The sequence below is a fragment of the Panthera uncia genome, chromosome E1 (genome assembly GCF_023721935.1).
Source record: "Panthera uncia isolate 11264 chromosome E1, Puncia_PCG_1.0, whole genome shotgun sequence".
In the NCBI taxonomy this organism is placed as follows: Eukaryota; Metazoa; Chordata; class Mammalia; order Carnivora; family Felidae; genus Panthera; species Panthera uncia.
The window spans coordinates 58370653-58398533 of NC_064814.1; the positions used below are offsets into that span (position 1 = coordinate 58370653).

Here is a 27881-nt window from a genome sequence, read left to right on the forward strand (position 1 = left end):
GCAGAAACGCCCCCCTCTGAGCACGGGGGCCCCAGGACACCCACAGACGGGACAGCGGAACAGCTCCGAGGCGACCCGGGACCGCGAGGGAACACCTTGTGACCTGGGACGGGCCTCGGGGGGAGGGGCGGGGGGGGGGGGGGGGGGCAGCCTCGGGGGGGGGGGGGGGGGGGGGGGGCGTCCTCTGCCTTCGGGGCCGGCCAGCCGTCAGCATCGGCTCAAAGAGGCAGACAGAATAAAGATTCAAAGTTTTAATTACTTTCCATACTGATAAAAATAATTCCATGAATTCTGTAAACCATTGCATAAATGCTATAGTGTAAAAAAATTTAAACAAGTGTTACCTTGGAACGGTTCACTACAAGTAAACGATTATGCTTTATAAATACTACCTTCTGGGTTAAGAAAATTCATTCCAGTAACGACCTCCTCTAAATACTCAGAACAAACAGAGATTGAGGCTTCCATAAATTAATCCACATGAAGCGTCCACACTGAGCTGAGGTCTTCTGCTGACCCCAGTTCCAAACAGCCGGAGGCCACAACGTGCCCCGTGATCGCTAACACCGCACCCAGTGCTCCCGTCACCCGTGCGAGGGCGGTGGCCCAGCCCGTGAGGCCTGCGGGGTAGGGCCGCCACAGCCAAGACCCCGAGCAGAAAGGACCGGCTCAGGCGGGGCCGAGGGGCCCCGCAACGCTGCAGCCCTGCCTGGTCCGCCTGCTGTGCGGAGCCCGCCCGAGCCGCCTACGGGGAGCACGCGGGCTGTTCCCAGTTTGTCATCTGACGATGCCGAGGCTGGGGACCCACAATAAAAACGTTGTTCTGTTTCCCATAAAAGACCAAAGGTCTGAAATGTGAAACAAGTGCATAAATATTAATAAAAATAAAGAATTTTAAACGGTGATAACAGTAGCACAAAATATACGTCATTTCTAAGAGCTAATAAATCATCATCACTGTCATTAAAAACAAAGTCGATTCGCTAAAACCAAGTCGATGGTCGCCTGCAGTAATGGACTCGCTGCAGCCCGCCACGGGCCCCCCTTAAAGGACAGAACTATCGCTTTGTCTTACGTTAAAAATGTTTTAAACCTCTTACTAAATATTTGGTCACTGATAATTGTTACCGAGCCATTCTGCGCTTTAAAAAATGCTATTAAAAGTCTTTGGCAAAGCCACAGTGGGCCGAGAGGCACCGGCGCTCACTTCCAGGCCAGAGGGGCCGTGACCTGCTCCCACCCCAGCGGCAGGTTTGGGAAAGATCTTGCAGCCATCTAGATGTGCCTCGGGGAGAGCAAAGTCTGGGTAGACCACTCACCTCTTTTGCTTCTCCCCAGATTGCTAGGAAAAATGACCCAGTGCAGACCAGAGAAGATTCTGGTCCTCACCAAAACCAGACCGGTTCTCGGGAGTGTTTTTGCCACGGCAGGGCAGCCAGGTTCTCTCTGCAACCCTGGGGTCCCCCGAGTGACCCTGGTAATACCTGGGTTACACCGCGGCCTGTGAGCCTCTCCCTTGCAGGCAGGGGTCCCGGGCAGGCGTCTGTCTGGTCGCAGGGAGGGGCATGAGCGAGTCTCTGGCCTCAGGCTGCCCACGAAGGAGCCGGGACGCCCTCCAGCAGGCTGCAGAGGCTACGGGTGCCGAGGCACAGCTTTGTAAAACTAACGCGGAAGCCTCCACCAACGGGCCCCCCCGCCGTGCTGCTCACTAGAGGAGAGAATGGACCCGCGCAAAGGGCCTCCTTCGCTCCTTTTGCAAGGCTCAGGCACTTAGAAAAAGTGGCCACGGGTCATGGGGCAAATCAGGCGCAACGCCATTTCACGGGCCTGGAATACAAACCTCCAATTAATGTGCGCGTGCACGCCATCGAGAGCGTCCCTTTCACAAAACTAAAACCCTAGATGTGTCTTTCAGTCTCACTGCTATAAATACTATGTCTGCACTTAATTTGGAAACTATTAAGAAGTCCTAGGTGTTTCTCACTACTAGATAAACGCTCATCTCAGAAGTACTAATTTCAGAAGAGGAAATCAAAGGTCTTTACCATACCGTGAATTAACAAGAAACTGACAGGAAATGTCCTCAGCTCACAGTACACGTACAAAGCTTCATGTTACGGCGTAGTAAAAAAAATCACGAACCTAGGAAGCAGCTTACAGCGACTTAGAACGTCTAAACCCCCGGTTTACAAAGTGCTGGTCAGGGTCCCGGTGCGTCAGGTCCGCGAGCCCCCGTCGTTCCGGAGCCCGGGGGCGCCCGAGGGGCCGGTGAGGACACGGCGGTCACCATGGGAGCGGTGGGCCCTCGCAGCAGGCGCAGGGCTGCAGGGCGCCGCCGCGGGCCCGCTCCCGGCACACGGCGCACTGCTTGGCCCGAAGCTGGAGGATCACCTGCGGGGCGAGACCCAGGTGACCCAGCGGCAGGACCGGGGACGCCCCGGAACAAAGGTGGGGGGGGGGGGAGATCCTTCACGAGGACCAGGGAGCTGAGCTGCCGCACCAACGTGGGAAGGGGTGGCCACCTCGATGGGCTGGGCCCGGATGGAGGCCCACACCTGTGCCTTGTGGCCAGCAGCCGGGCTCACGGGACTGGGCTCATCAGACCCCTGACCCGGGACCAAGCCCACCGGCCAAGAGGGCAGGCAGAGCTGGAGGGGGGGTGGGGAAGCTGCACCTCCAGTGGAGGGGGAGAGTGCGCAAGAAACAGGGCTCTGGAACCTTCAGATGCTCCAGGTTCTAACACAAAGCCCTGGCCTGGAAGGGGTTTGTAGCTGAGTGCAGAAAACAAGCGTGGAACAGGCCGAGATGCCACGGTGACTCTGGAGGGTGACTCCGGACCGCGCGGGCCCGGGCCGGAGGGCAGGGCCGGCAGGCGGGGAAGGAAGAGGGTTGTGGCCCCTGGACTCACCCCGTCCACGGCTTCCAGATCCAGGCGCAGCCGAGTCTGCAGCGAGTGCAGCTTGGGGAGGGGGGTGGCTCCGAGGTCGGCACAGCGCGGCAGCCCCGGGAGCGCAGCGCCTGGCCCTCGGCCCTCCAGCTCCTCCCGCAGCCTCCGGAACTGGGCTTCCACCTCCTCCTTCTTCTGCAGCGCCAGCTGCCGCGCGCTGTCGGCCGCCAGCGCCCGCTCCTTGGCCTCCTTGGCCTCCCGCTGCCACGCGTCACAGGCCTGAAACCCAGGGGGCTGCGCTGTAGCGGCCGGTGCAGGGGGAGCCCCCACGCGCCTGCGCCTGTCCCGCCGGCCCTGCGCCCCGGCCCCTCCCGGCTCACCTGCTTCACCTGCTGCCAGGACTCCTCCCACTGCCGGATCTTCCTCTTGGCCTCGTCCAGCTGCCGCCTGACCCGGGCCAGCTCCGCTCCGCTCGGGCTGGCGCTTGAGGCGGGGGCAGGGCCGGCGTTCAGGATGGGGGACGGGCTGGGAGAGAAGCTGCCGGAAACAAAGTCCCAGATGCTCCCGGGGACGCCGTTCAAGCCTGAGTGTGGACGAGACGGGAGAGGTCACCCGCGGGAGCGCCTCCCCGGCAGCCTTTGGGGCTTGGTGGACAAGGACACGTGCCCCAGATCTTTCTACCCGGCCCCTGTCCGGCTGCCTGCGGGGCTTGAGGCAGAGAAGGGAGTGAATTTGCAAGTGTCGCATCGTGTGCCGCAGCGGCATCAAACTCTGGTCCCTGAAACCCGTTCCGCCTCCAAATCGTGAGGACCCCACAGGGCCTGGGGTGACACCTACTGATCTGTGTTCGTGACATAAGAAATTAGAACGGAACTTAAAAATGCTCCTTTATAACGTAGCAAATCACGTGAAAGAACGTTTTCCAGGGAAGAAGCACCGTCCACGGTTTCTGCCCGTCTGTGCTGCGCTGGGTCTCCAGTGACGTCCCCAGCCTGAGGCCCTCCACCGCACGCGAGTGACAGCGGGGCCACTGTGTGTTGTCACAACAGTGTCTCAGGGTCCTGGCCACACACAGGTCGGGGCTTCGTGCCCTGAGGCACCACCAGCGAACCCGCAGACTGGCCAGGGGACCCCCTGGGACGAGCGCACCCCACCGTCCCCGCCAGCGCCCGGCTCACCTAAGGAGCTGTAGGACGCAGCCGAGGAGCCCAGCGCCCCGGGCTCCGACGCGAGGGCCGGCGGCTGCTGGGGGGGCGTCATGGCCGAAGAGACGAGGGGCCCCGACAGAGACTGGGAGAGCGAGCTGAGTGGGGAGGCAGACACTGAGGGGGACGACAGCAGGGACGGGGAGCGGGGCAGGCGGCCGGGGATGGTGACGGGTGCCGAGCCCCCCGGCGACCGCGGACCTGCACGGATCGGAGGGGCCGAGTTAGCGGGAGGCGCTGACCACCAGACACGATGCCTGGCCTCCAAGCTGGGGGGTGACCCCGGGGGGTGGGGCACACGGGGGCCAGGGGGGCAGCCACCGTGTGGGCGCGCCCTCCCGGCGCGGTGAGCTCACGGGCGAGGGGTTCGGCGGGGGCTCCGCAGAGGCCAGACACCTGCCAGGCCCTGCCCAGCTGACCCACCCGCCAGCATGCTGGTCCTGGGACACCCGGGGAACCCAAGAATGGTTCATTTTCACAGCACATGAGGCACACGTTTGGGGACACGGTGTCCCAGGGTACATGTGCCCACAGCAGCTGCAAAGACGGTGGGAGGCTGACCGCGCACCGGCGTGCTGGGAGCACCCCCTCCAAGAACCACTGAAGGGCTCTCCAAAGAAAGGGCCCAGCTGCCCAAGCACGGCCCTGAAAAGAGCAGGGGGTCAGCACTCCTACCTGCCGGTCCCAGGTCGCCCAGGTCATGCTCCTCCAGCTCCTTATCTAGGGGTGCGAGGCTGACATCGCCGGGATGAAGATCCACAGCGGGGCCTGTTAACAAAACACGGTGTAACCACGGGACGACCCCAGAGCCTCAGCAGAGAGAGCCCACGGCACTAGGACAGTTTCTGGGGCCTGCGTGTGAAAGAGCAGAGGAATGGAACAACGTGGGGCCCCCTGGAGCCCCCCGACTTCCGAAGATTTCCTCGCAAACCCTCTCATGCAAGCAGGGTCTTCTCCCTTCACCCCGGCCCCACGTGACATGGCCCCGGCCCCGAGCTGCTGAGGTCAGGCCCACCAGCCCCCAAAGCTTCCAAGTTCCAGCAGCCGAGCGGCCAGAGGACCTGGACAGCGCGCAGGCCGTCCAGTGAGGGCCGGGAAGGCCTGCTGATTCCTGCTCCCGGGACACGCGCTGGGTCCACAGAAGACCCGGCAGCGCTAAAGGCACAAGTTCACCTGCACCAGCACCCGTCCCAGAAGTAGGTGGGCCTTTCCTGTGTGGCTGAGCCCTGTCCCCGGACAGCCTGCCTGATCTGGGTCCGTGAGCCGGGCTTCTGGAGCCTTCTGCCTTTTTCCTGCCCCCAGCCTCCTAGTGCAAAGTGTCAAAAGCGCCCTGAACCCCGTGTGACAAATGACACCGAGTCAGAACCACCAGAGAGAGACGCCATTGCTCATCTCTGACCACGTCCAGCCCTCAGCTGGGCCCACACTCCTGACCACATCACAGAAGCAGCCGTGCCAGAGACGTGCCAGGAAGCAGCAGGCAGGCCAGGCCTGTTTCAAATGACCACCTTACAACCCGGGAGCGAAGGCTGAACCCGCCAGTGACTTCGGGGAAGCCACCACCTTTCAAATGAGAGGCATTTACCATGATTACCAGAGACACGGGGGAGGGGGGAAGAGAGACAGGACTTGCGGAGAACGTCCCAGGGGCAGGCAGGTTCCCGAGGAGCCGGCTGTGGGACGCGTGCGGACTTCGGGTCCGGCCCCAGTGGGCGACCCCAGCTGCGCCGTCCCTTCCCTGTCTCTAGGGCTGCTGGGCACCACTCAGCCCGAGGGGCCCACTGAGCTGGCCACAGGGACAGCCCTTCACCCGACACGGGTACTTAGCGGCCCCCTGCTGCCTAAGTTCACAGAGCGCGGCAAGCACATCTGCCGTCCGCGAGCCACTGGCTCTGGCCTCTGCGGCGCATGAAGGGGACACATGGGGACCCAGTGTCTGGGCAGGAGAGCACTGCGCTGCCTGGCGAGGTCTGTCTGTCTCGTCACCACTGCCGCGCCCACTCCACAGCCACGGCCAGGAGCACGAACCCCAGCCCGCCTCGGGCCTGCCCACTCCAAAGGAAATACTATTCCAACAGAGATTTTAAGGACTCGCGAGGGACTCATCCCAAAAGGAGGCGAACGTGAAGGGTGGCGGCTGGTCCGGGCACCCCCATGCGCCGGAACCCCCAAATCCCCCAATCACTCTGAAGAGCAAAGAGGCCAAGGCCGGGAGACCCAGGGAGCCCACTGCGGCACCAAGGCCCCCCCTCTGCAGCCCTCGCACTCGGGGAGACACCGCCCGCCCACCTGTGGGGCCCGGCCCCCACGGGGGGCTCCCAACGCTCGATCCTCCGGCCTTCCTTTATAGCAGGTGCCTGCAGCCGGCTCGTTCTTCCTGACGCCCAGGAGCACAGGGGCATCTGCGTCCAGGGGCCGCCCCAAGCGAGCACCGACTCACGCGTTCTCACGGTTGGGCGCCGGAAGTCCAGACCAACGTGCGCACGGCTGGGCTCCCTCCAATGGCGCAGTCTAGCTGCTTGGGGCTGGCGGATGCACCACCCCACCTTCCGCCTCCCGTGTGGGCTCCAAAGTACCTTCTTATTCAGACCCAAGTCACGCTGGATCAGGGCCCAGCCCGATGACCTCACTCTACCTTGACTGCACCTGGAGAGCCTGCATCCAAGCAGTCGTGTTCACAGATTGGGGGGGGAGGGGGGTCAGAACAGAGACGTATTCTCTGGGGGCACGTAACTTACCCCACAATAATGGGGGCCATGGACACCCCCGGCAACCATCGTCTCCAGGTACCAGGCACCTTCCGCAGGCCCAGGGCCCAGAACTGCTGGGTGCCGCCCCCCACCGCCCCAGGCAGACCCGTCTCCCCTTGCCGTGAACGGCCCGAAGGGCCCACTTGCTCTCAGGCCCACCCCCTGCTGACCAATGCCCACTTTCTTGACCTCCTACTTCCCCCTCACTACAAACCACTGCCAAGCCGTGCCAGCTGGCACCCATGCCCCCGGGCCCCGGTCAAAGGCAGCCCACCCTCACACCCGGTCCCTCACCCTCCTCCACTAGGGCCGACTTCTCAGCCCTGGAGGCCTGGCCCGTCCCGTCCCGTCCCTGCTCCATGAGCGTGCACACACACGCATGCATATACACACACACACACACACACACACACACACACACACACACGCTTGGCTTCGGCAGCCCTAACCCTCAGACACCGGCGTCTCCCAGCAAGGGCACCTCGCCATCTCCTACCAGGGAGAGGGCCTAATGCCTCACCATCAGCTTCTCAAACTCCGGGGACACGAGGGCCCAGACACCGAGCAGAAGCCAGGAGCCCCCGGCCCCTCCATCCTCCCTGAACCCTCGCCGGCGAGGGCCCCAAGCTCCAGCCATCTCTGCAGGCTGCCCCTCGTCCCCCACCTGCACTGTCCCAAGAGTGACCTTTCTAGGAGGCCAGTCCCGCAGGTCGAGTCCTACTGCCCACAAAGAACATGTCCCTGGCGTGCTAGTGGACGCTTGTGGCCAGGCTCCTCCCACCCCAGCCTCTCCTCTACCCTTCAGCTGATGCAGGCTGCAGCCAGGTGCAGCCTCCAGGGGCCCCGGGGGTCCTGGGAGACTGCCTGCTGGGCCTCCAAAACTCACGGGGCTGTCCCCACTCCATGCAGCACCAGCATCAGGTGCAGGGCGCCCTGCCCTCCCCGTCCCCCCAGCACTACACCCCTTGCTCTACCCCCACCTGTCCACCACCTGCTCTGCCCCACCCTGGCCCTGGCCCCTCGTGCCCCCTCGGCCTCCGGCCCGGATTTGCAGGCCGGCCAGGCCTGACGACACGGATCTAGCTTTCAGCACCTGGGGTCTCAGGAGGGGCTGACGGGTGGTGTGCTTTAACGCCAACAAAGTTCCAGAACCACTTTCTGAATAACAAAACCAGAAATGAAGAGACGGACAAGGAAAACAGGCTGAACCAAGAGCTTTTCCTCACCTTGAAAAGACCCGGCTTATCACACTCCCCGACCCCCGCCCCATGACTCAGCACAAAGAAGCCCCCTGGCCCAGAGCGACACGGAGGAGCCAGCCCCCACCGGACAGCAGCCGCGGCCAGGGTGCCCTGGCTGCTTGGGTGTCTGCGGTGGTCCCGCGCCTACTGCACCTCTCGGCTCTCTGACTCAGACCCAGGTCTTCTGGGATGTCCTCTTCGAGGAAGAGCTGACTTTCAAAGAGGCTTTAACACTCAAGATCCAGATGAACCGAATTACGTAAGCTCTGCCTCTGACCCAAAACCCGCCTTGCCCAACTGCCAGGAACCGCCCAGATGTTAATGAGAAATCGCGGGAGAACTGCTGAGTAACGGCCCTGGCAAAACCCCGACCCTGACATGACACAGCACATCCGAGAGGCGACGCGGTCCTTCGGGGTCAAGGGACGCGCAGGGACAATGCACACAGGACAGAACGGGGAAGCCCCGACGCCGGGCGCGCTCCTAACACGCGCGCCCGCCGCGGCCGGGATGCCCTCACCCCGCAGGCCGACCTGCCCTGACCGCAGGGTGAAGCGCCTGACAGACCCACCCACCCACCCACCGGCCTCAATTTCCGACGGTGCAGCCGACGGTTCTCGGCAGGACAAGGCAGGAACCCGGTCCTCGCCACGAAGCAAAAGACCCACCTCGGCTAGGTAACGCGGGCCACCCCCCCCCCCCAGAAGCCCTGCGGCGCGCCCACGCAGGGGACCAAAGGGCGCCTCTGCCGAGCAGTGCCCAGAAAGGGGACGTTCGCCTTCGCCTCCTCGCAGAGCCTCCGCGGAACCCGGTGCTGACCCCGGCGGTCACTCTCGGCCCCGGGGGCGGGCGACCGGAGCCGGTCCGAGGAGCACCTGGAGAGGAAGAGGTGTGCACCTGGGGAGGAGGGGGGAGGGCGAGGGGGGAGGGCGAGGGGTGGCGCGCTTGGGGAGGAGGCCCCCGGGGGAGCGGGAAGGAGCGAGGGGGGGGTGGTGGGAGACGCACCCCACCTGGGGGGGTTGGCACGTGGGGGAGCGGCGCACCTGGGGAGGGGCGGTTCGCGGGCCTCGCGGGGAGGCGCGTCGAGAGAGGGGGTTGGCTCTCACCTCGCCGGGGGTGCACAGCCAGTTCCGCATAACGACGACCCGCACCCTGGCGGCGCGGGGCTGACGATGCTGACTCACCGTCTACCGCGCCGCCGCCGCCGATTCAAACGCAGCCCGCTCCCCGCCCTCCCTGCGCCGCCCCGCCCCCGGGTGACGTAACCCTCAGGTCCGTCCCGCCCCCGGTGACGTAAGCCTTACACCCGCCCCCGCCGGGCCGCCCCGGGTGACGCAACCCTCCGGCCAACCCGCCCACTCCGCCGGCCCCGCCCCCGCCGCACCTGTCGGGGTGCGAGCCAGCCAGCAGGTGTGCGTGGGCGGCCCCGCCGCTCGGAGTCCTGGGCTGGAGGGGGGGCGGCCCCACCCCCTGGCCCCCCGGGGGGCCCCCCGCCGGGCGCGCACCCCCCCCCCCCCCCCCCCGCCGTCACCGGCCCCGGCCCCTCCCGGCGCCGAGCCCAAAGCCCGGGTCCAGGTGCTCGCGGGGGGCCTCGCCCGGCAGGGCCGCTTTCCTTCAGGTAAGGAAGCATCTTGGCTCCAGGCGGACCCGCTCAGGTGAAAACGCACACGAGGCAGCGGTCAGGGCGAACAAGCCATGACCTCTGCCCTCGGAGGTCACGGAGAGTCAGCTGCCCACAGCCCCGCGGCCACCCCAGGCCACCAGCTCCGCAGGGGACTATTTTCACCGGCAGCCTGCTCATAGAGACAAAGGAAATGGCCTCTTGTCAAGTGGCCCTGAAATGACTCCACTAAACCACCGAATACACAATTAGTCTGCAAACAGCACCTATTTATTTTAGAATTTACTCGTTCTTTGTAGTCACTGCATTAGTAACGATATAGCCTGAACCAGACTACGAGCAGAAAAGGACCCGGTCTACACCCGCTAGGCCCTAGGTAGGTAGAGCAGGATCTTTGATCCAGGCGCCCCTGAGCCCTGGGGTCCTCGGCGGCAGAAGGACAGCCCGGACGCGCCCTCAGGGGACCAGAGGGCAGCTGTGAGGAGTGTGTTACTTCTCCCAGCTGGGGCCCCTGTTAACTGGCACATGATTTGGGGATCTCAAGAGCGTGTTCAGAGAAAGGAGGCCCCTACTGCGGCAGCAGCTCAGGATTTAGCATCAGCAGTTTTCTGTGAACAGACCGTGTTGGTCCTGAACAGGAATTAATCTCCTCGCCTCTGGGCACTTGGTTCAGGAAACACTTATGTCAATGAAAGAATGAACTGCAAGATGGTGACGCGTGGAACCAGGCAGAGGCCCCCGTGGGTCACCACACAACCCCAGGGGGCACAGGTGCATCTAGTGCTCTCGCCCGCTCAGGTGAGCAGAGCTGAGGACGGCCTCTCCTGATTGGTGGCAGGGACTTCATTCTCCTAATTACTTTCCCGCGATGCTCACACTTGACTGTTACTACCCTTAAACTGGAGACAATAAGCCTTATTTTTAAAAACCGTGTTTTTTACACATAAAACACGAAACAACAAAATGAAGCATGCCATTTATACCAATGGCTTTCCGGCTCATTTCCAGGGAGTAACCAAGGACTCCTGTGCGCAGGCGCCCCACGCGCCACCAGACGGTCCCCCACCGCGTGTGAGTCAGCCAGGCGCCTCGAGGCTAACGCGCTCTGGAGGAGCCCTTCAGACACACACAGTTCCGATCTCCGTTCTGTGACAACGAACTGTTCGGCTCCCTCGAGTGGGCAGAGAACCTGCTCAGAGGCCAGGCTGGCTCCGGCTGCCCTCCTGCTGTGTTTTGGCCCCAAGTTCAGACAAGGGCAGAGTGACCTCAAGCCTCCGCCCTGGCCTCTGCTCTCTGCCGGCGCGCGTGAGTCTGAGGGCTGAGTTCTCAAGCCCACCGGCCAGGCCCAGTGCATGCAAGCCCAGCACGCAAGCCCAGAGGCCTCTGGGGTTCAGGAAGGACACCTCGCTCTACCCCAATTCCACGTCAACATAAAATAACACACACGTGCCTGTTTTTGCTTAAAAGAGAACCCACACGGACGCACCCTATGAAGTATGTGAGGACTTGAACAAACTCCCCTAGTCTAAGGCAGAGCCCGGGCAAGAGTCGGTTTAGTCTTCACCCCTATGTGGACAGGATTTCCACAAAAGACCAGCACAGGGAAGCTGGTGGGGCGGGGTGGGGGGGGGGGGGCCGAGGCACAAGAGTGTGCAGGGCAAGGAACCGAGGTCAGGGCTCAGAAACACCAGCAGGGGGAGGGGTGGTTTCATCGAGGACACCCTGTCCTCAGAGGGCTGGGCAGGCTGGACTCTAGAGGGTTCTTTGGCAGTCGGACAGCTCCACCGTGGAGCCCGTGCAGGAACACTGGGGCTGTGCAGGAAGACGTGCCTGGCCACACAAGGCCCCGGGGTTCCAGAATAAGGCGGCCCTTTGCAGCTCAGAATGAGCACAGGGGTGGTAGCCTCGAGCGCCACATGGGTAGAAGTGCCCCAGGAGGCAGCCGCGACACGGGTAGCAAGGTCGAGCACGCCTGCCCGGCATCCCTCACATCAGCACAAGGGACACCGGGTGCTCTGATGGCCCGAGCCCAAGATTTGCCATCTAAATGGCCACTGAAAGGACACCTCTCCTCCCTTGCCTTGGCTGCCGTCGTCCCCACCTGCGTCTCAGCCACGACCCCACGGCCAGTGGCGTGACTGGCGTCCACAGGTGCTGAGGCGTGGAAAACAACGTGCGTGCCATCCTGGGCTGTCGGCAACGGACAGTTCTCTCCGGGCGGGAAATACCACCCTGGGCCCGACCACGTGGCCAGCTCTGGCATCGACTTGGTGCCCTGACGGGGGAACGTGGGCGGAGCCGGCACCCGCCCCGCACCAGGAAGGAGGTGGACAGGACGCGTGTACCCCAGGGCAGACCGCTCCGCAGCGGCCTCCCCGGCCTGCCCGCGGCCACACCTGCCCAGCCTGCCCTGGCGCAGAGGACATGGAAACGCCACGAGCAGAGCCCTTGCCGGGTCTCCCTTGGCCGGGACAGAAATGCAGGTTTTGGGGAGCTCAGCGACACAAGCGTCCACAGGTGCGGCCAGACGTGGCCTGAGGGGCTGGGGGCCGGGTCTCCCCCCAGCTCCGTGCCCGCCCCTCTTCCCGGCTCTCAGGACAGCCCCTCCCCTCATCGGTCCGCAAACCCTCTAGGACTCCCAGGGGCTAAGGGCCCCTCAGCCGTGCCGCTGCCCTCGGCTGCATCCCAAACCCCTCCCACCCTGGTCTTGGTGACCAGGGGCCACAGCCTTGGCCCAAGGGTCCTGGTCCCCTCTGCAGCCTGTGACTCCCAGGGACGCAGGGGGCGGGGGTTTCTAGGTCATGGGCAGTACAGCCAAGTGACAGGTGACCGAAACACGCGTGCAGCGGGTCCTGAAAAGACACAACGTAAGCGCAAAGAAAAGTCGGGGAGCCGCGAGGGAAGTTTTAGACCTACCTGGGGCGGGCTCAGGCAGGTGGGTGCGGGGAGCCGAGGGCAGGGCGGCCGGGGAGGAGCTGCCAGAGCCGGCGCTGGATGCCACGCTGGAACCCAGGCTGGGGGCGAGCGGATGAGCCCCTGTGGACACCGGCAGGTGGTTCTGTGCAAAGACACACGAGGTGAGCGGGTGTGCACACAAAACGGCCGCCGTGAGGGCGCAGTGACAGCGGACCCGGGGGAGAGCAGAAGGGCGCAGGGTCACAGACGGGACGGTTGTCCGACTTCTATCCCCAAAGCAAAATAGAAGTTCGACTCTTCCAAATGCTCTAGGGGGGGCTTTAAAGGCCGAGTTGGTTGCGATCAGCAAGACAGCTGCAATCAAGATTGGCTGGCTAATCAGGGACTGAACACATCCATCTAGAAAGTGTCTGATCCAAGGAGCTTTTCTGCAGAAATGGCTGCCAACAGCTGATCTAGGACAGCAAAACACAATCCACCCAAAGACCTAACCAGAGGGGAGCCTGGGGGGGGGGGCTCAGTGGGTTAAACGTCCAACTCTTGATTTCAGTTCAGGTCACGATCTCCATTCGTGGGATCCAGCCCCGTGTCAGGCTCCCCAAGCTGACAGCGTGGAGCCTGCTTGGGATTTTCTCTCCCTCTCTCTCTCTCTCTCTGCCCCTCCCGGGCTGGCTCGCTCTCTCTCAAAATAAGCAAACATTAAAAAAGAGTTTATTTAAAAAAAAAAAAAAAGACGTAAGTAGGGAGCCCACACGGCCTCCAAAAGCAAAAACGGCCGTACGATCTCAGGTTTTTACCTCTCGGTACTCAGGCAATAGCCTGGGCGCCGCACGTTATCCGAGTTGCGGAGAGCAGCCCAGAAGAGCCCAGGAGAGCCAGCCGGGTCTGGGCGGCACCTCACCGTCCCAAGCAAACAGCACAGAGCCGCAGACCAGGGCTGCTCGACACACGGCAGCTGCGTCCGCAGCCCACCCGAGGTCACTGTGACACCGGGGCCCAGAAGCCACACCAAAGGGAAGCGTGTGGCGTCTGGGTTTCGCTTCAAAATGCGCCAGCAGAAGTTCATTCGGGGGGGGGGGGGGGGGGGGGCGAGCTCCACCACCACAAGGGGGGAGAATTTCACTAGTTTGTCGGCTTAAGTGAAATTTTACCCACACATGAACATAGGTTTTGCGCGGGGAGCGGCGGGGAGAGAGGAACACACACAGCAAAGCTCCTCTGAGTGTTTCCCGGCCGGCTAGCCTTGCTCACGAGGGGCCCTCGGTGACCGACCCCGCGACGGCCAGTCACCGCGCGTATGAGGCTGTCGTAAAATTAACACGAACTACGTCAGTCCGGACGCCAAAGTCCCCGGTGCTCCCGGGGCTCAGGCCCAGGGGCGGGCCGTCTCCTCAGCACAGGGAGGGGTGCCTCCCGCCCGCCCCAGCAGCCCCGGGCGAGGCGGGAAGGGTGGCAGCAACAAGGACGCTCCGAGACACCTCACAGCCAAGCCCAAACGCTGAGCCGGGGCCCGAGGCGCTGCTGTGACTTCACCCGCCCACAAAGTCATAGTGCAGGAACTGTGTCTCTCAAAGACGTCAGGGGACGCTTTATCCCGAAAACCGAGAATGACGCTCTCAAGGCTGGGGGGGCTGGGGCGTCCCCCCGCCGGGGCAGACTGGGGCCCACAGGCGAGGGAGGGGTCCCCAGAGGGCCGGCCTCTGGCCACGTGGCCTTTCAAACGGAGGGTCCCAGGGAAACGCCAGGTGCCCCTCCGCTGGCCTTCCAGTCCTCCCACCGGGCACTCGAGGTCCCCGGAGCCCGGCTTTGGGTGGGACGGAGGGCGTCTCCGGGCGCAGGTGGGAGGGGACCTGTAGATGAGCCACGCGGGCTCCTCGGGCTGCCAGCACGTGAGGACGCATCAGGCAGTGGCAGCACCACGTCCCGAGGCCCCCGTGTGTTGGCTCCGTGGCCGCTAACGTTTCCTGCTTCGGATTCGCAACGAACATCTTATCCACTTTACTCTCTAAAACGCTGCTAGATAACAAAGTTCCAGTTTACCCTCAACTCCCCCTCTGCGGATCTCAAAGCTCCCGAGGCCACGAAGAATGTCGGGGTCACTCTGGAGAGTCCAGAGGGGGTGGCCTCAGGTGAGCGCCAAGCAAACCGGGGCAGACAGGGACCGGGCGTGTCGCCCGCATAGGAATGGAGAAGGAAGACGACAGGGGCCAGTGACAAGTAGCAATGTGTTGGGCCTGGGGGGGCCGGGGCCCCTGCTGCCCTCCTGCACCGCACCCCAGGCCTCCCAGAGGCTCAGGCCCTCTTGTCTTATGGGGACGGGGACAGACAGCAGTGGTGGCCAGAACAAAAGTGTTGCTTAAAACGGGCAAGCGGGTCCAAAGAGCCTTCGGGAACTGCGCCACCGAACCGAGGTCGGGCTCAGGGAAGCCTCAGCTGAGGCCACGGCAGCCTCACCGGAGGGGACACGTGGAGGACACTCACGGCAGGAGCCTGTGATTACCTCAGGTGTGCACGTGTCCCCGAGCCGTGACACGGGAGCAGGGAGTCTCTACAGCAGCCCCCAGAGACACTGGCCCAGATGCAGCTTGGATGCAGTCGTGGGCCGCCCTGTGTCCCCGGAAGCTCATTCCACGGGGTCCTGACCCCCAAAACACCAGAGCGTGACCTGACCCGGAGACGGGGTCTTTACCAGGGAAATCAAGTTCACATGAGGCCGTCCTAATCAATGACCGGGGTCCTTATGAAAAGGGGGAAATCTGGAGACAGACCCAGACCCGGGGCCAGGGGGCTGGGGGGGGGGGGGGCGAGCAGGACGAGACAGGGAGTCATCGGCTGCGTACGGGCCCAGGGCAGAGGCAGCTCCCGCAAAGCCTCGGAGGTGCCGACCCCACTGGCCCCGACACGAGGACTCCCAGCTCCGGACGGTGAGTGGTTGGGGCTGCCCCGTCCGCGGGGCTTTGTTAGGGCAGCCCCCGGACACACACGGACCACCACGGGCGGCTGCGAAGGGCGCCCCGTACTCCCCGTGGGGAAAACGTCAGGAGGTTTTGGTTTTGTTGTGTCCAAAGTACAACACAAACACGTTTTGAACGTTGAGACGAAAGACGTGTGGAATAGGCCAGTTTAAGAATTAAGTGAAAACATAATTACGTCCCGAACGGACAAGCACAGGGCTCTGGGTCAAGAGGGAACGTGCGAGAGTCCCAGCACACAGGGCGGCCCCGCTGCGGACAGCGGGAGCCCCCCGGGCGGTACCTGCTTGCTGTCCTGCTCAGCGGCCTTGTGGCTGCCCTCGGCAGGTGACTCTCTCCGCTTCGCCTACAACAGGAAAGCACCAAGGTTGGAAGAGAGCAGCACGGTTTACAAACAGACACCTCCGCTTCACGCACCGGAGAGAAAACGCTGAGCCCGGGGATCTCAGAGAACAGAAAAGGCGTTCCAGTTACCACCCTCTGTCCGTTCTCCCAAGTCTGTCTCTTACACCTGCACGCTGACCTCTAACCTCCGGGCCGGTCCGTGTGAAGGAGGGGGTGAGCTCTGTGCCCCCTGCGACCGGAGGTCGTGAGACCCGAGCCCGGAGAGCCGGGCAAGTCTTGGGGAGACCTATCCCGAAGCAAAGGATTATTCTACCGACAATGCTGAAAGCGGGGTGTCAGCTGGCCCTTGACAAGGCACCCCCTCGCCTCTCCCACACCGGGAAGAGGACGACCCTCAGCCACCAGACGCTCCCGACCACGTCCACGTAACCCTGATCCGACATCGCTTTCCCCACACATTTACCATCCCACAATTTACCTCCCCAGGAGCAGAAACTCCTTTTGTCTGGCCCCTTCTCCACGATCTACTGCTCTTTGTTGAAGAGTTTATGAGCCGCCAGGTCTGCTTAGACCCAAAGGGGTCTTTACTTCCTCGCCACCAAACCTTCTGTACAGATAAGCAATAAGGCTTCTGTCCTGTTTATCTTTTATCAGTTTAATTTGCAGAGGCCCCGTACCGAACTTGAAAGGGTAGAGGGAAACATTTGTCCCTCTCCGACACATACAGAAATCTTGACTGACGAGCCACCTGCCAGGAAAACCGGGCCCAATGATGGCTTTGCTCACAGAGCTCAGGACCACGGCTCCCCCAGGTCAAACATCAACACAAAGGCCACAGACCCAGATGTCCTTCAGATCAAAGGACAAAATCAGATTCTGATTTTTATGACTACTTTTACGGTAAGTTAACTTGTAGTGGTATTTCAGGTCCTTCTGGCCTTTCTTCCTTTATTTTTTGGTTTCTGGATTTGTTTTTTTTTTTTTTAATTTTTTTTTTCAACGTTTTTTATTTATTTTTGGGACAGAGAGAGACAGAGCATGAACGGGGGAGGGGCAGAGAGAGAGGGAGACACAGAATCGGAAACAGGCTCCAGGCTCCGAGCCATCAGCCCAGAGCCCGACGCGGGGCTCGAACTCACGGACCGCGAGATCGTGACCTGGCTGAAGTCGGACGCTTAACCGACTGCGCCACCCAGGCGCCCCTGGTTTCTGGATTTGTAGAAGGACCCAGAGTGATCACCAGGGGCAGAGGAAGAAAAGGTGTCCACGCAGGCCCTGCCCAGGGCCCCTTCCTTCTACGCAGTACTTGGCCTCGGGCTCAACCCGGAGGTCGTGCTGGTATTTCCGAGTTCCCTGAACCTCTGTTGTCCAGAGTGACCCCACCTGCAGGGTGGGGTGAGGGCCTCCGAAGTCACTGACCACAGACCTGAACATACCTCCAGGCCAAGCACGCGTTTCCTGAAGCTGTTCTGTTTGCCTTTGCAACCCAGGGCTCCCTGTGGGGACCTCGCCCCTTCGTCCAGGCCCCTCTCCGGCCACCCCTGCCCCAGGCTCCCTGATGCTGGGCCACACCCTCTGCCTGGGGTCGGCCCCTGAAGATGGCAACCCCCCACCCCACCCTGTCACCTGTGCTTCTGACCGACTGGCTCCGAATCAGGATTCCCACCACTCTCTCCTCAGGTTTGGCCGATTTCTAGAACCGCTCCCAGGGCTCAGGGAAGCACTTACGTTTACCGGATTATTACATGATATAATAAACACTATGGCAAAGACTACAGACACTCAGATAGAGACGTGTCAGGTGTGGTCTGCGAGGGCCCCGAGTGCGGGCATTACTGTCCCTGTGCAGCTGGGGACCTCCACCCACCAGCATGGAGATGTCGCCAGTGCGGACGCTCTCCACACCCCACACTTCAGCGATTTTCACGGGGCTCACCCCCTTAATTCCACCTGCAGCCCCTTCCTGCCCCGGATCATGTCGGGTGGTGCAGAAAGTCCCAAGCTTCTAACCATGGCTTGGCCTTTCCGGTGACCAGCCCTCATCCAGGAGCTACGAGGAGCCCACCCAGAGTCACCTCTGCAAAACAAAAGAGGGTTTTGGTGGGTTTTTTTAATCTTTTTTTTTTTTTTTTAAGTTTATTTATTTTGAGAGAGAGCACGCAAGCAGGGAAGGGCAGAGAGAGAAAGGGAGAGGGAGAATCCTAAGCAGGCTCCACGATGTCGGCACAGAGCCCGATGTGGCGCTTGAACCCACCAATCGTGAGATCGTGACCTCAGCCCCCCAGGCACCCTGAAACACAAGGTATTTTTATCCCCTTGGGAAGCTATAAGGGTTTCAGGACCTCTGGGTCAGGAACTGGGATCAGAGAGCGATATACGTGTTTTCGGTTGTCTTGCGACGTGACCCCGTTGAGGAACTCGGCATACCGTGTGCTCTCCACGCTGCTCTCGTCTCCACCCGCGGGGAACCCCCTGCAGCCTGGCACCCGCCACCCATTGTGTCCTAGCAGGTTGACTTATTCCCCATCCCCCTTTTTTAGGGAGGCCCCCGTGCTGGGCGTGAGCCACGGGGCTTGAACTCACGACCCTGAGATCAAGACCAGAGCTGAGATCAAGAGTCAGATGGTTAAGTGACTGAGCCACCCAGGCGCCCTTAGCAAGTAGGGTTTTTAAACTGCAAAATAATTAAAAGAACATAAAAGACGGCCTCACTAGACCACGCCCGCAGGGGTGGGCACTGTTCTGCTGCCATCCAAGGCACAGGGTCACCCACCGCACCCGGGCTGTTGCCTCCGAGGCACAACCCCCACCCCCCGAGGCTCCATTCACCCTAAGCCCTCAGGGGGGTCAAGCCGGTAGCCCTGTGCCCACCACCTAAGCCCACGACCGGCATGGTCCCCTGGGAGCCACTAAGATGGGGGGGGGGAAGGGGAGGAGAGCTTCCTGCCACGCCCAGCCCCCGGCTATGCTCCTGGGGGTCCAGAGCTCTGCTCTGCTCGGTTCCCCCAGAGGATGCCAGCTGGGCTTGCAGAGGGACAAAGGCCCAGCGTGGGTGTGAAGGGGCAGCCCGGTCCTCCTTGTGGACGGGCCCGTGACAAGGCTGCAGGGTGAGGGGAGCCCAAATGCCGTCAGCACCGGGGCGAGGAGGGGTCACGCCAGACCCTGCGGGGCTGCAGCGGGCGAGCTGTCTGTCTGGTCTTCAGGCTCCATGGACTCGGGATCAGATCGAACCCCCGCGTGCCGGGGCGTGGGGGGACACTGGGTGCTGACCCACTGGGAACGCAGGATGGCCGTGTCACCGCTTGGCACGGAGATGCGGGAGACGCGGAACAGACCGCGAGCTGGCAGATCACTGCCCGGCTCCTTGTAAGTAAATTCCACCCAGGTTTTCCTCACCTTTCCTGTTTTCCTCTTTTCTAAAAAAAGTGCAAAGTGGGGGCAGGAGCGCCTGGGGGGCTCAGTAGGTTGAGCGCCTGACCCTTGAGGTCGGCTCAGGTCACGATCTCACGGTTTGTGGGTTCGAGCCCCGTGTCCGGCTCTGCGCTGACAGCAGGGAGCCCACCTGGGATGGTCTCTCCCTCTGTGCCCTTCCCTGCCCACGCGCACACTCGCTCTTTCTCTCTCTCAATAAATAAGTTAATTAAACAAAAAATATACCCAAATAAAAAGTTAAAAAAGCAAAAGCACGAAGTGGGAAGAAAGGCAGCGGGGAAACGCCTGAGGCTCCAGTCTCCTCGCCGAGGGGCCGCTTTCTCAGCAGATCCGACACGCAGATGCAAACACCCTCCCGTCACCCTCTCGAAAGCTCAGAGCGAGAGCAGACGGGGAGCCCGCTACGACGCCAGGGTGAAGGGCAGGGCACGAGGCCTGAGGCCCCCCGTGTCCTCCACTGCACAGACATGAAGTCCAACCGGGTCAGGACCATCCTCTCCCCGAGGTGCCCCCCACATCTCTCAATGCCTGAAGCAGGCCTGCAGGGCCAGACCCAGGACCCAGAGCCCCGGCCACCGTCGGGGGCCTGCCCCGCCCGGACGCCCCCCTTGGCACCACGGCCACCCACCTGCGAGGAGACCCACCCGGACACAGGGCCCCTTCCCCACGCTCGCTGGAGACCACGTTTCACGTGCTGCCGACATGTCTGGGGGCAGCTGGCCCAGGCCAGAGCTCGGCTGGGCTGTCCCAGGCTTCTAGAAGGAGGCGTCCCCCACCCCCCACAGGCAGACCGTGCAGCCGAGTCACCCAGAGACCACACCCATCCGTGTCCCTAGCCATTCACAAATGGCACCCTCGGCACCCTCCCCAGGACGCCGTCCACTTACGTGCACGGGCTGGCCGCTGCTGGCCGCGGAGCTGCGGGTGGGTGCCGGGCAGCCCCAGCCGTTGGCCGTTCCGAGGCTCTCTGTCAACAGAGGGAGGTGGCGCGCCATGAGCGACTGCTGGCTGCAAACAGAGCTGCGTGCAGGGCGACCTGGGGTCCAGGGGTCCCCAGACCGGGGAGGGGGGCCTGGGGAGGCCACTCGCCCCGCGCGACAGGGGACGGCGGCCACAGCGCCACAGAAAGACATGCGAGTCCAGCAGGGACTGGCCGCCCTCCCCAGGAGGGCCAACCGGAGTTGGTGGCTGCCCCCAGGGAACCGCAGGGCTGGCCACAAGGTAGGGGGGTCTCTGGGCGGGGGGCGGCCTGAAGTGACCCCGAAAGGCATGCGGGGTGCTCCCGGCCCCCCTCCGGGTCCAGGCGCGCGGGCAGTCTGGCGTCACACACTTACTTTCCACGTGTGCGAAGGCGCAGAAGGGGCCCCGGGGGCAGTAACCGGTTTGGCGCATGTCGTTGCACTTTGTAGACTTGTAGATCTGGGCGGCAAAGAGAAAATGAAACAAATAAAATCTACAAGTAAAACGAAGGGGCTGGGCTGGGAACGGGTTTCCACGGGAAGCCCAGAGGACCCAGCTCCAAACCACAACGCGTCTCCTGAGAAGGCGGTGTGGATGTGACCCCCGCCCTGTATGCCGTGGCCCCAGAATCCCCCGCTCTCCGCAGAGCAGGCCTGACTGTCCTTGAAATAACACACAGGGGTGCGTGGATGGCCCAGTCGGTTGGGCTCAGGTCAGGATCTAACGGTTTGCGAGATCCAGCCGTGCATGGCTTCCGGCTCTGCGATAAAAGCACAAAACCTGCTTGGGATTCTCTCTCAAAATGAGTAAATAAACCTACAAAAAAGAAAAAAAAAAAGGAAATCTCACACAAAGTCAATTTCACCACTTGGCATTTTCTGAAAGAGACGCTCCATTCAGTGCTCCCAGTATACAGCAGGCACTCCACAAATGCCTGTGTCACGACCACATGCATGAGCTCCATGGTCAGCCCCGATTCCCTTCACGGGGGTCAAAGATACTCTCACGACGCCAACAACACTCGGTTCTGGCCCTACAGCACACCAAGCGGGGCAGGCCCCAGGGCGCTCCTGCCAGACCCCAAATCCACACCCTCCGGAAGCCTTCCTTTACCACATTTCTGAGTTTTAGAAACAGAACGAATGAGTCGGTAGCCAATGAGTCGGCAAAGGAAGCAGAAGACAAAAATCCCGAGTCGAGAGGGGCAATCGTAGGGCCTGAGACACAGGCAGGCGGCAGAGGCCAGGCTCGGAGTTCACGACCCAGCCCAGGCGGGCCACGCCCAGCGCCAATCAGGTGGCACCAGGGGCAGCCATGGGCCAGAACGGGGCGCCTCCTGCTCCCGACCGGCCCGCATGGCCCATCCCCTGACCGGGCACTGACCCCTCCCTCATTCCTGCTCTCTGCCTCGACCGCTCCATCCCTGCCCCCTGCAGGCCCCTCGAGGCACCCCTCCTGCAAGCGAGCCGCACACCCCACCCTCCTGGACTGCCCCCCACCCGTCCTGGTCCCCACACTCTCAAAACCCTGAAGAGGGCTGGTTTGCTGTGGTTTTTTTTAGTGTTTAATTTTGAGAGAAAGACACAGCACGAGCAGGGGAGGGGCAGAGAGAGAAGCGGGGAGAGAGAGAATCCCAAGCAGGCTCCATGCTGTCAGCACGGAGCCTGATGCGGGGCTCAAACTCACGAAATCATGAGATCCAGACCTGAGCTGAAACCAAGACTCAGATACTTAATCAACTGAGCCGCCCAAGCATCCCTGCTGATCAGCAATCTTTTTTTTTTTTATTTTTTTTTAATGTTTATTCATTCTTTGAGAGAGAGACACATAGCACGAGCACGGGAGGGGCAGGGAGAGAGACACACACTGTGTGGGAAAATGGGAAGCAGGCTCCAGGCTCCGAACTGTCAGCACAGAGCCCGACGCGGGGCTCGAACTCACGAAGCATGAGATCATGACCCGAGCCCAAGTCGGAGGCTCAACCGACTGAGCCGCCCAGGAGCCCCTTGCTGGTCTGTTTTCACCACAAACCGAAGCGTGCTCTGGTTAGCTCTGCGAACTTCAACCGTCCGTGCCCTGCCGGTGCCAAAGGAAGGTCCGGCCTTGACCGGCTCCCGGAGGGCGGGGTGTCCTGCCCGGTAAGTTTCTCTGTTTACCTGCTCCGAGGCTACCCCGGATAGTCACAACGTGATTTCTGGTAGGGGCTCTGGGCCCGGTCGTGTGGGCTCAGCCTCTGGGGGGACTGGAGATGGAGGTCAGCACGTCTATGTGACCCCTAGTGAAAACCCCAGACACCGAGGCCCACACGCCTGTCCACAGACACGGTCCACGTGACTCCCTGCAGGACAGCCCTGGAAGCTCAGGCCCGGTGGGTCGGGGACCCAGCCCCAGGAGGGACCCCCCCGCCCCCGCCCGTGGCTGACCTCAGCCCCTATCCTGTCACCAACGAATCACGGCTGTGGGCACAACAGCGTTGCTGGCATCTGCAAATCCTCCCGGCGAATCGCAGGACCAGAGGGTGGTCCCAGGGACCCGGAGTCAAAGGGGGGAGACCTCCCCCTACCCCGGGCTGTGCGCCGACGCGGGTGCCTCGTACCTCCGGGTGAAATTGCTGCTCCGCGCGGGAATGGCAGTACTGACAGCTGTCCCCACTGTCACACCTCGCGGGCTCACCCCACTCGTCACCGTGCTTCACGCTGGGACACGGCGTGGACCTGGGGGGACGGGGGGGGGGGCGTCAGTGTGCCCAGCCGCTATTGGCACGCGGGCGGGCGCACACAACCACTGGGAGCGTGCCTCAGAGTGAGGGCCGCCTGAAGCCAGACGGGGCTCGGCCGCCTCCGCGGCGGGTGCGGCTCAGAGGCGCCCGGATGGCGTGCCACGCGAGCGTTGGACAGGCAGCGGGCACCCTCCCTCCTTCCCTCCCGAGCTGAGTCCCACACCGAGCCCCCAACAAGTGATCCCACAGCAGGAAAACCCAGCCCTGATGCTCATTTTTCACGTACTGTCGGACAGCCTTATCAAAATCTCTTTGGACTCCCAGAAAAAACGAGCCGCCGTGGGGAGTAAGGTTTTATTATTTTTCGGCACATTTTCCGTCCCTTCCATCTACGTGAATTCATCTTATCCTCTCAGGCTGCGCTCTGGTGACTACCACTGGCAGGATGCGCAGGGGCGGCTCTCGGCCCCTGGGCCCTGAAACCGCGGAGACGGAGGGAAGGAAGCACGACCGTCGCTGACCCGCTCGGCCCCTGGGCGCGCGCGGCGGCGTCTGGCCTTTTGTGCGCGCGCACGGGAGGCGGCAGAGCCCGGCGCGCGCGTGCACGCGGCAGAGCGCTGGCTCGCGGGGGGGAGGGGGGAGGCAGGTCCACACAGGGGCTCACCTGTACTGGAACCTTCGCGGGCTCCGCCGCCGGTCCCTGCTGTTGTGGTAGTGCGGACACGCATAGCCCTGGCGACACAGACGCGGTGGCTTCGGACACGGCTCTGTCTTATAGCTGCCCAGCACGAAACTGGCGTCTGAAAACACAGGGGTCCACATGGGAGCACGTGCACGTGTGCTCAGCGGGCCAAAGGACACGGCGTGTCCACCCCACCGCCACGATCGGGAGCGAGACGCTGACACCCGCCACAACCTGGACGAGCCTGGAGAACGCGACGCTCGGTGAGAGGCCAGACCCGGAAGTCTACCTGTCGCGTGACTCGACTCCAGGAGCCGTGGGATGGGGCAGATCCCGGACGGGAAGGACACGGGTGCTGCCACGGGTTGACGGCGGGGGCTCATGACAGGGTTCTAAACTAGCTCACCTGACGGCCAAACAACCCCTGAAACGCACACTTTAAAACGGTGCATTTTAACCCTGATATCAACAGTGGATTTGGGGTGATAAGGACCTGTGATGTCGGCTGATGGGCAGGGACAAATGTCCTGCTGTGGTGGGGACAGTGCACACACGGAGTCACAGGGCATATGAGAATTCCATCTTTTCCTTTCAGTGGAATCCCAAATTGCTCTAAAAGTAGATTTTCAATTTTACTTAAAAAAATTTTTTAATGTTTATTTTTGAGAGAGAAACAGAGCATGAGCAGGGAAGGGGCAGAGAGAGAGGCAGATGCAGAATCCCAAGCAGGCCCCAGGCTCTGAGCTGTCAGCACAGAGCCCCACGCGGGCCTCGAACCCACGAACCATGAGATCATGACCCGAGCTGAAGTCAGACGCTTAAGTGACTGAGCCCAGGTGCTGGAGCCCCTTGTATATCTTTTAAGTAGTTAATTTCATGTTTTCTGAATCTCATCTGAGAGCAAAAACAAACAAAAAGCCACCTGGGGTCATCTGAAAGCAAGAACTGATGAGAGAAAATCCTAAAAATCATATCCACTGGCAGCCTGGTTCGTGATCAACACGGCACCTGTAGACGCTACTGTTCCCGCTGCCGTTCCCAGCAGGGCTGAGCTTCACGCTAAGGGATGGGAGAGCGGCAGGGGGAGGGGAGGGGCGGGCCCCAGCAGCCAAGACAACGAGACCCGACCCTCAGGAAATGTCTGCAGGTCGAAGTTTAACGTCACCGCGTTGTCCAGCCACACCAAATACAATTTCTAACTCGTTAAATGACACACAGAGGGACACAGAAAGAACAAAAAGGGTCTGAGAAACAAAAAAGCCCATTTTAAGGAAACAAATTAGGGATGCCTGGGTGGCTCAGTCAGTTAAGCAGCCAACTGTTGGTTTCAGCTCGGGTCACGATCTCAGGGTTCGGGAGTTCAAGCCCCACATGGGGCTCCGTGTTGACAGTGCACAGCCGGCTTGGGATTCTCTTTTTCCCTTTCTCTGCCCCTCCCCTGTTCTCTCTTGCTCAAAATAAATCAACTTTATATTAAAAAAGGAAAACAGAACCTAGAACACTTATACACAAGTACGGAGCGAGTGCCTCGTACAGATACAGTCCGACGCAACCGAGAGATGATGACGTGAGCCAAACTCGGATGCGTGACCGACCGAGCCACCCAGGCGCCCCCAACCATGGGACATTCTGAAAAAGGCAAAACCACGGCAACGCAACAGTTGCGTAAAGGATCAGTGGTGGCCAGGGGTCAGGCCGAGAGCAGACCTTGACACGGCTTTGGCCAAGCCCAGAGCGTGAGCCCTAATGGAAACTGTGGACGTTAGTGAACGTGTCCGTGTCGGTTCCTTGCCTGTAACAAAAGTGTCACGTCGGGGCAAGGCGTTCACGAGGGGAAGGTGGGAGGGGGTACACAGGACCCCGTACCACCCGCGACACCTCTGGACATCTAAAAAGCAGCAAATAAAATCTGCTAGTTAAAAGCCGAACCGCCACATAGAGATGGAAAATGAAGGCGCGGAAACACCAGTCTGGAGCAGCGCATCTGACCGCGAGTGTCGGCGCCACAGGCTCCGTCTGAGACGCTCAGTAACCGAAGCCAGAGCGCCTAACTGGACCTTCCTGACTCGGACCCGGGTGCAGGAGCTGAGGGCCGCCCCCAGGGGGAAGCCACAGGCCTCACCGCCGCCTCCCTGCTCTCCCTCCTCAGGCCCAGCCTGGCTGGCGGCGTGCCCCCGCCACGAACCGGAGCTCACACAGGCGGAAGCGGGCATCCCAGACGGGGAGACGACAGGCTGGAATGTGGGAGACAGGAGGTTCTCACGGGCGTTTTCCGGAAAGACAGAAACACCGGGCAAAGCACGTGTCCTCAGGTGCTGGAAGCCGGAAGCTGCAGGCACACAGCTCCCGCTGAGGCGGCCCTTCCCCAAGCAGTGACAGCACCACAGGGGGACGAGCGCGCAGCACAAGTGGGTGCCCCGAAACCCAGAGGGGACCCTGGGGCATTCTTCACGCGGCCCAGCCAAGAGGCCAGCCGGCAGGTGCCATCGTGGGGTGGGCGCCGGGCACTTGGTCTCAAGGAGGGGTTGGCGGTGGCGGTGGGGGTGGGGGGGATAGTAGACATGGGAGGAGAATCTGGATCAGCCTCGCATGACCTTTGCTGACTGATCCAGTACCCTGGGCCCTGGCGTGGACTTCCCGAGAGCAGGCAAAGACATTTGCGAGGAGAAAATTTGTTGCTCGGTAACAACGGTGTGAAAGCACTGTTTACACGGGTGCTGTCAGCCGAGCAAGTCCAAGGAGCCCCATCAAGACTTAGAGGACTTTTCTTGGGGCGCCTGGGTGGCGCAGTCGGTTAAGCGTCCGACTTCAGCCAGGTCACGATCTCGCGGTCCGTGAGTTCGAGCCCCGCGTCAGGCTCTGGGCTGATGGCTCGGAGCCTGGAGCCTGTTTCCGATTCTGTGTCTCCCTCTCTCTCTCTGCCCCTCCCCCGTTCATGCTCTGTCTCTCTCTGTCCCAAAAATAAAAAAAATAAAAATAAAAAACGTTGAAAAAAAAAAAAATTTAAAAAAAAGACTTAGAGGACTTTTCTTAAAACCGCACCGCCCTTATCAGCTACCCAGAACAGACAAACACACAGAGAGAAGGCAAACTAGTGAGTGCCGGGGCAGGGGGGTGCTGCTTAATGGGGACAGGGTTCCGTGCACGTTACAGAAACGTTCCAAATTAGTGCTGATGCTTGCACAACACCGTGAGTGTACCAAACGACACAAATTGTTCACTTGAAAACAGCTGAAACAGTAAATTACGTTACGGGTACTTACAATAACATCCCCCCAAATTTCACCGCCCACAGCCATCACTTGTGAAGCCTGCGAGGAGCGCGGGTCCCGCAGCTCCGAGGGACGCATCCAGGAGCTGCGGGGACTGAGCCGAGGGCCCCGGGAGACCCGCAGGGCAGGGCCAAGGCGGAAGCACGGACGTCCCGAGAGCAGGTGTGCGGCGAACATCAACCCAGCTCTGGGACGGGGCGCCCGGAAGGAGCCGTGCCTGCCACATACTCCCCTCCCCAGGCGGCAGCCGCTGGCTGACCTCGGCAAGAAGACGCCGGGGGAAACATCCAGAGCAACCTTGGGGCCTGGACGCCGGGGCTCAGATCCCACTCAGCCACCACTACCTGAGGCATTGGGGGTGATATACTCCACCGGAGACTCAGTTTCCCCATGTGGTCTACAAACGAAGGCGGCGAGGTCCACCATGTGGTCACTTTACAGATGGAGAGGACCTCCCCCCCCCCACCCTCCATGGTGGCCTCAGGGTTACCTTGCCACCGGGGGTCCTCGCCCAGGATCTTCTCGATCATGGCCTGGCTGGCCAAGGCCCCGGGCTGCAAATCAGGGACGCCGTCCCCAGCGCAAAGCTGGCCGCTTTGCAAGGATTCCTGGGCCTGCAGCTCCCTGCGAGCAAATGTCACACTGGTTACAGCGCTGCCTCGCGTCTGTCCCAAGCCCTCCCGCAAGGTGACGGAATCATTCGGTGCTGTCGCTCTGCGGAGCAACCTAGAAGGTTTGGGACGGGCGGCCCTCGGGCCTCGGGCCCAGCCCTGTCCTGGGACGGATCCAACACTTTCAGAGCCGAGACGCGTTTAGTGAGGACTCGTCTGTCCCCGCCGGGGGGTCCCACAGGTGCACGAGCTCAGCCTCGTGAACTCC

The 27881-nt window shown here is 61.6% G+C and overlaps 2 protein-coding genes across 4 annotated transcripts in view; one reads left to right on the plus strand and one right to left on the minus strand.

Annotated features, from left to right (window-relative positions):
- Nucleotides 1–27881, plus strand: part of GNPTG (N-acetylglucosamine-1-phosphate transferase subunit gamma) — a 73827-nt gene that overhangs the window by 12272 nt on the left and 33674 nt on the right. The window contains exon 11 of one of the 3 annotated variants that reach the window (XR_007459248.1): nt 523–627. Coding sequence is in view for 2 of the 3 variants with exons in the window: in XM_049637231.1 (XP_049493188.1) it covers nt 5–102 (98 nt within the window). In the remaining variant the exon portion in view is untranslated. Of the gene's footprint in view, nt 1–4; nt 392–522; nt 909–27881 lie in introns of those variants that run through there. The other 2 variants (XM_049637232.1, XM_049637231.1) reach the window with 2 other exon arrangements.
- LOC125927141 (putative E3 ubiquitin-protein ligase UNKL) lies at nt 362–27619 on the minus strand. The gene is made up of 12 exons (XM_049637236.1): nt 27493–27619; nt 23713–23848; nt 22926–23043; nt 20704–20788; nt 20257–20336; nt 15876–15938; nt 12621–12762; nt 4768–4860; nt 4066–4293; nt 3268–3470; nt 2905–3166; nt 362–2391 (listed from the first exon to the last, which is right to left on the minus strand). Exons 1-12 carry the CDS (start codon nt 27530–27532, stop codon nt 2201–2203), a joined length of 1641 nt encoding a protein of 546 aa, XP_049493193.1. The 5' UTR covers nt 27533–27619; the 3' UTR covers nt 362–2200.

Bases quoted from the DNA above. Each gene is read 5' to 3' on its own strand.
- LOC125927141 (XM_049637236.1), bottom strand. From the start codon at position 27,532: ATGATCGAGAAGATCCTGGGCGAGGACCCCCGGTGGCAAG. The intron at 20,789-22,925 runs GTACGAGGCACC...TTTGCCGCCCAG, and splicing joins AGCAGCAATTTCACCCGGAG to ATCTACAAGTCTACAAAGTG. The intron at 2,392-2,904 runs GTCCAGGGGCCA...CTCGCCCCGCAG, and splicing joins GGAAGCCGTGGACGGGGTGA to GTGATCCTCCAGCTTCGGGC.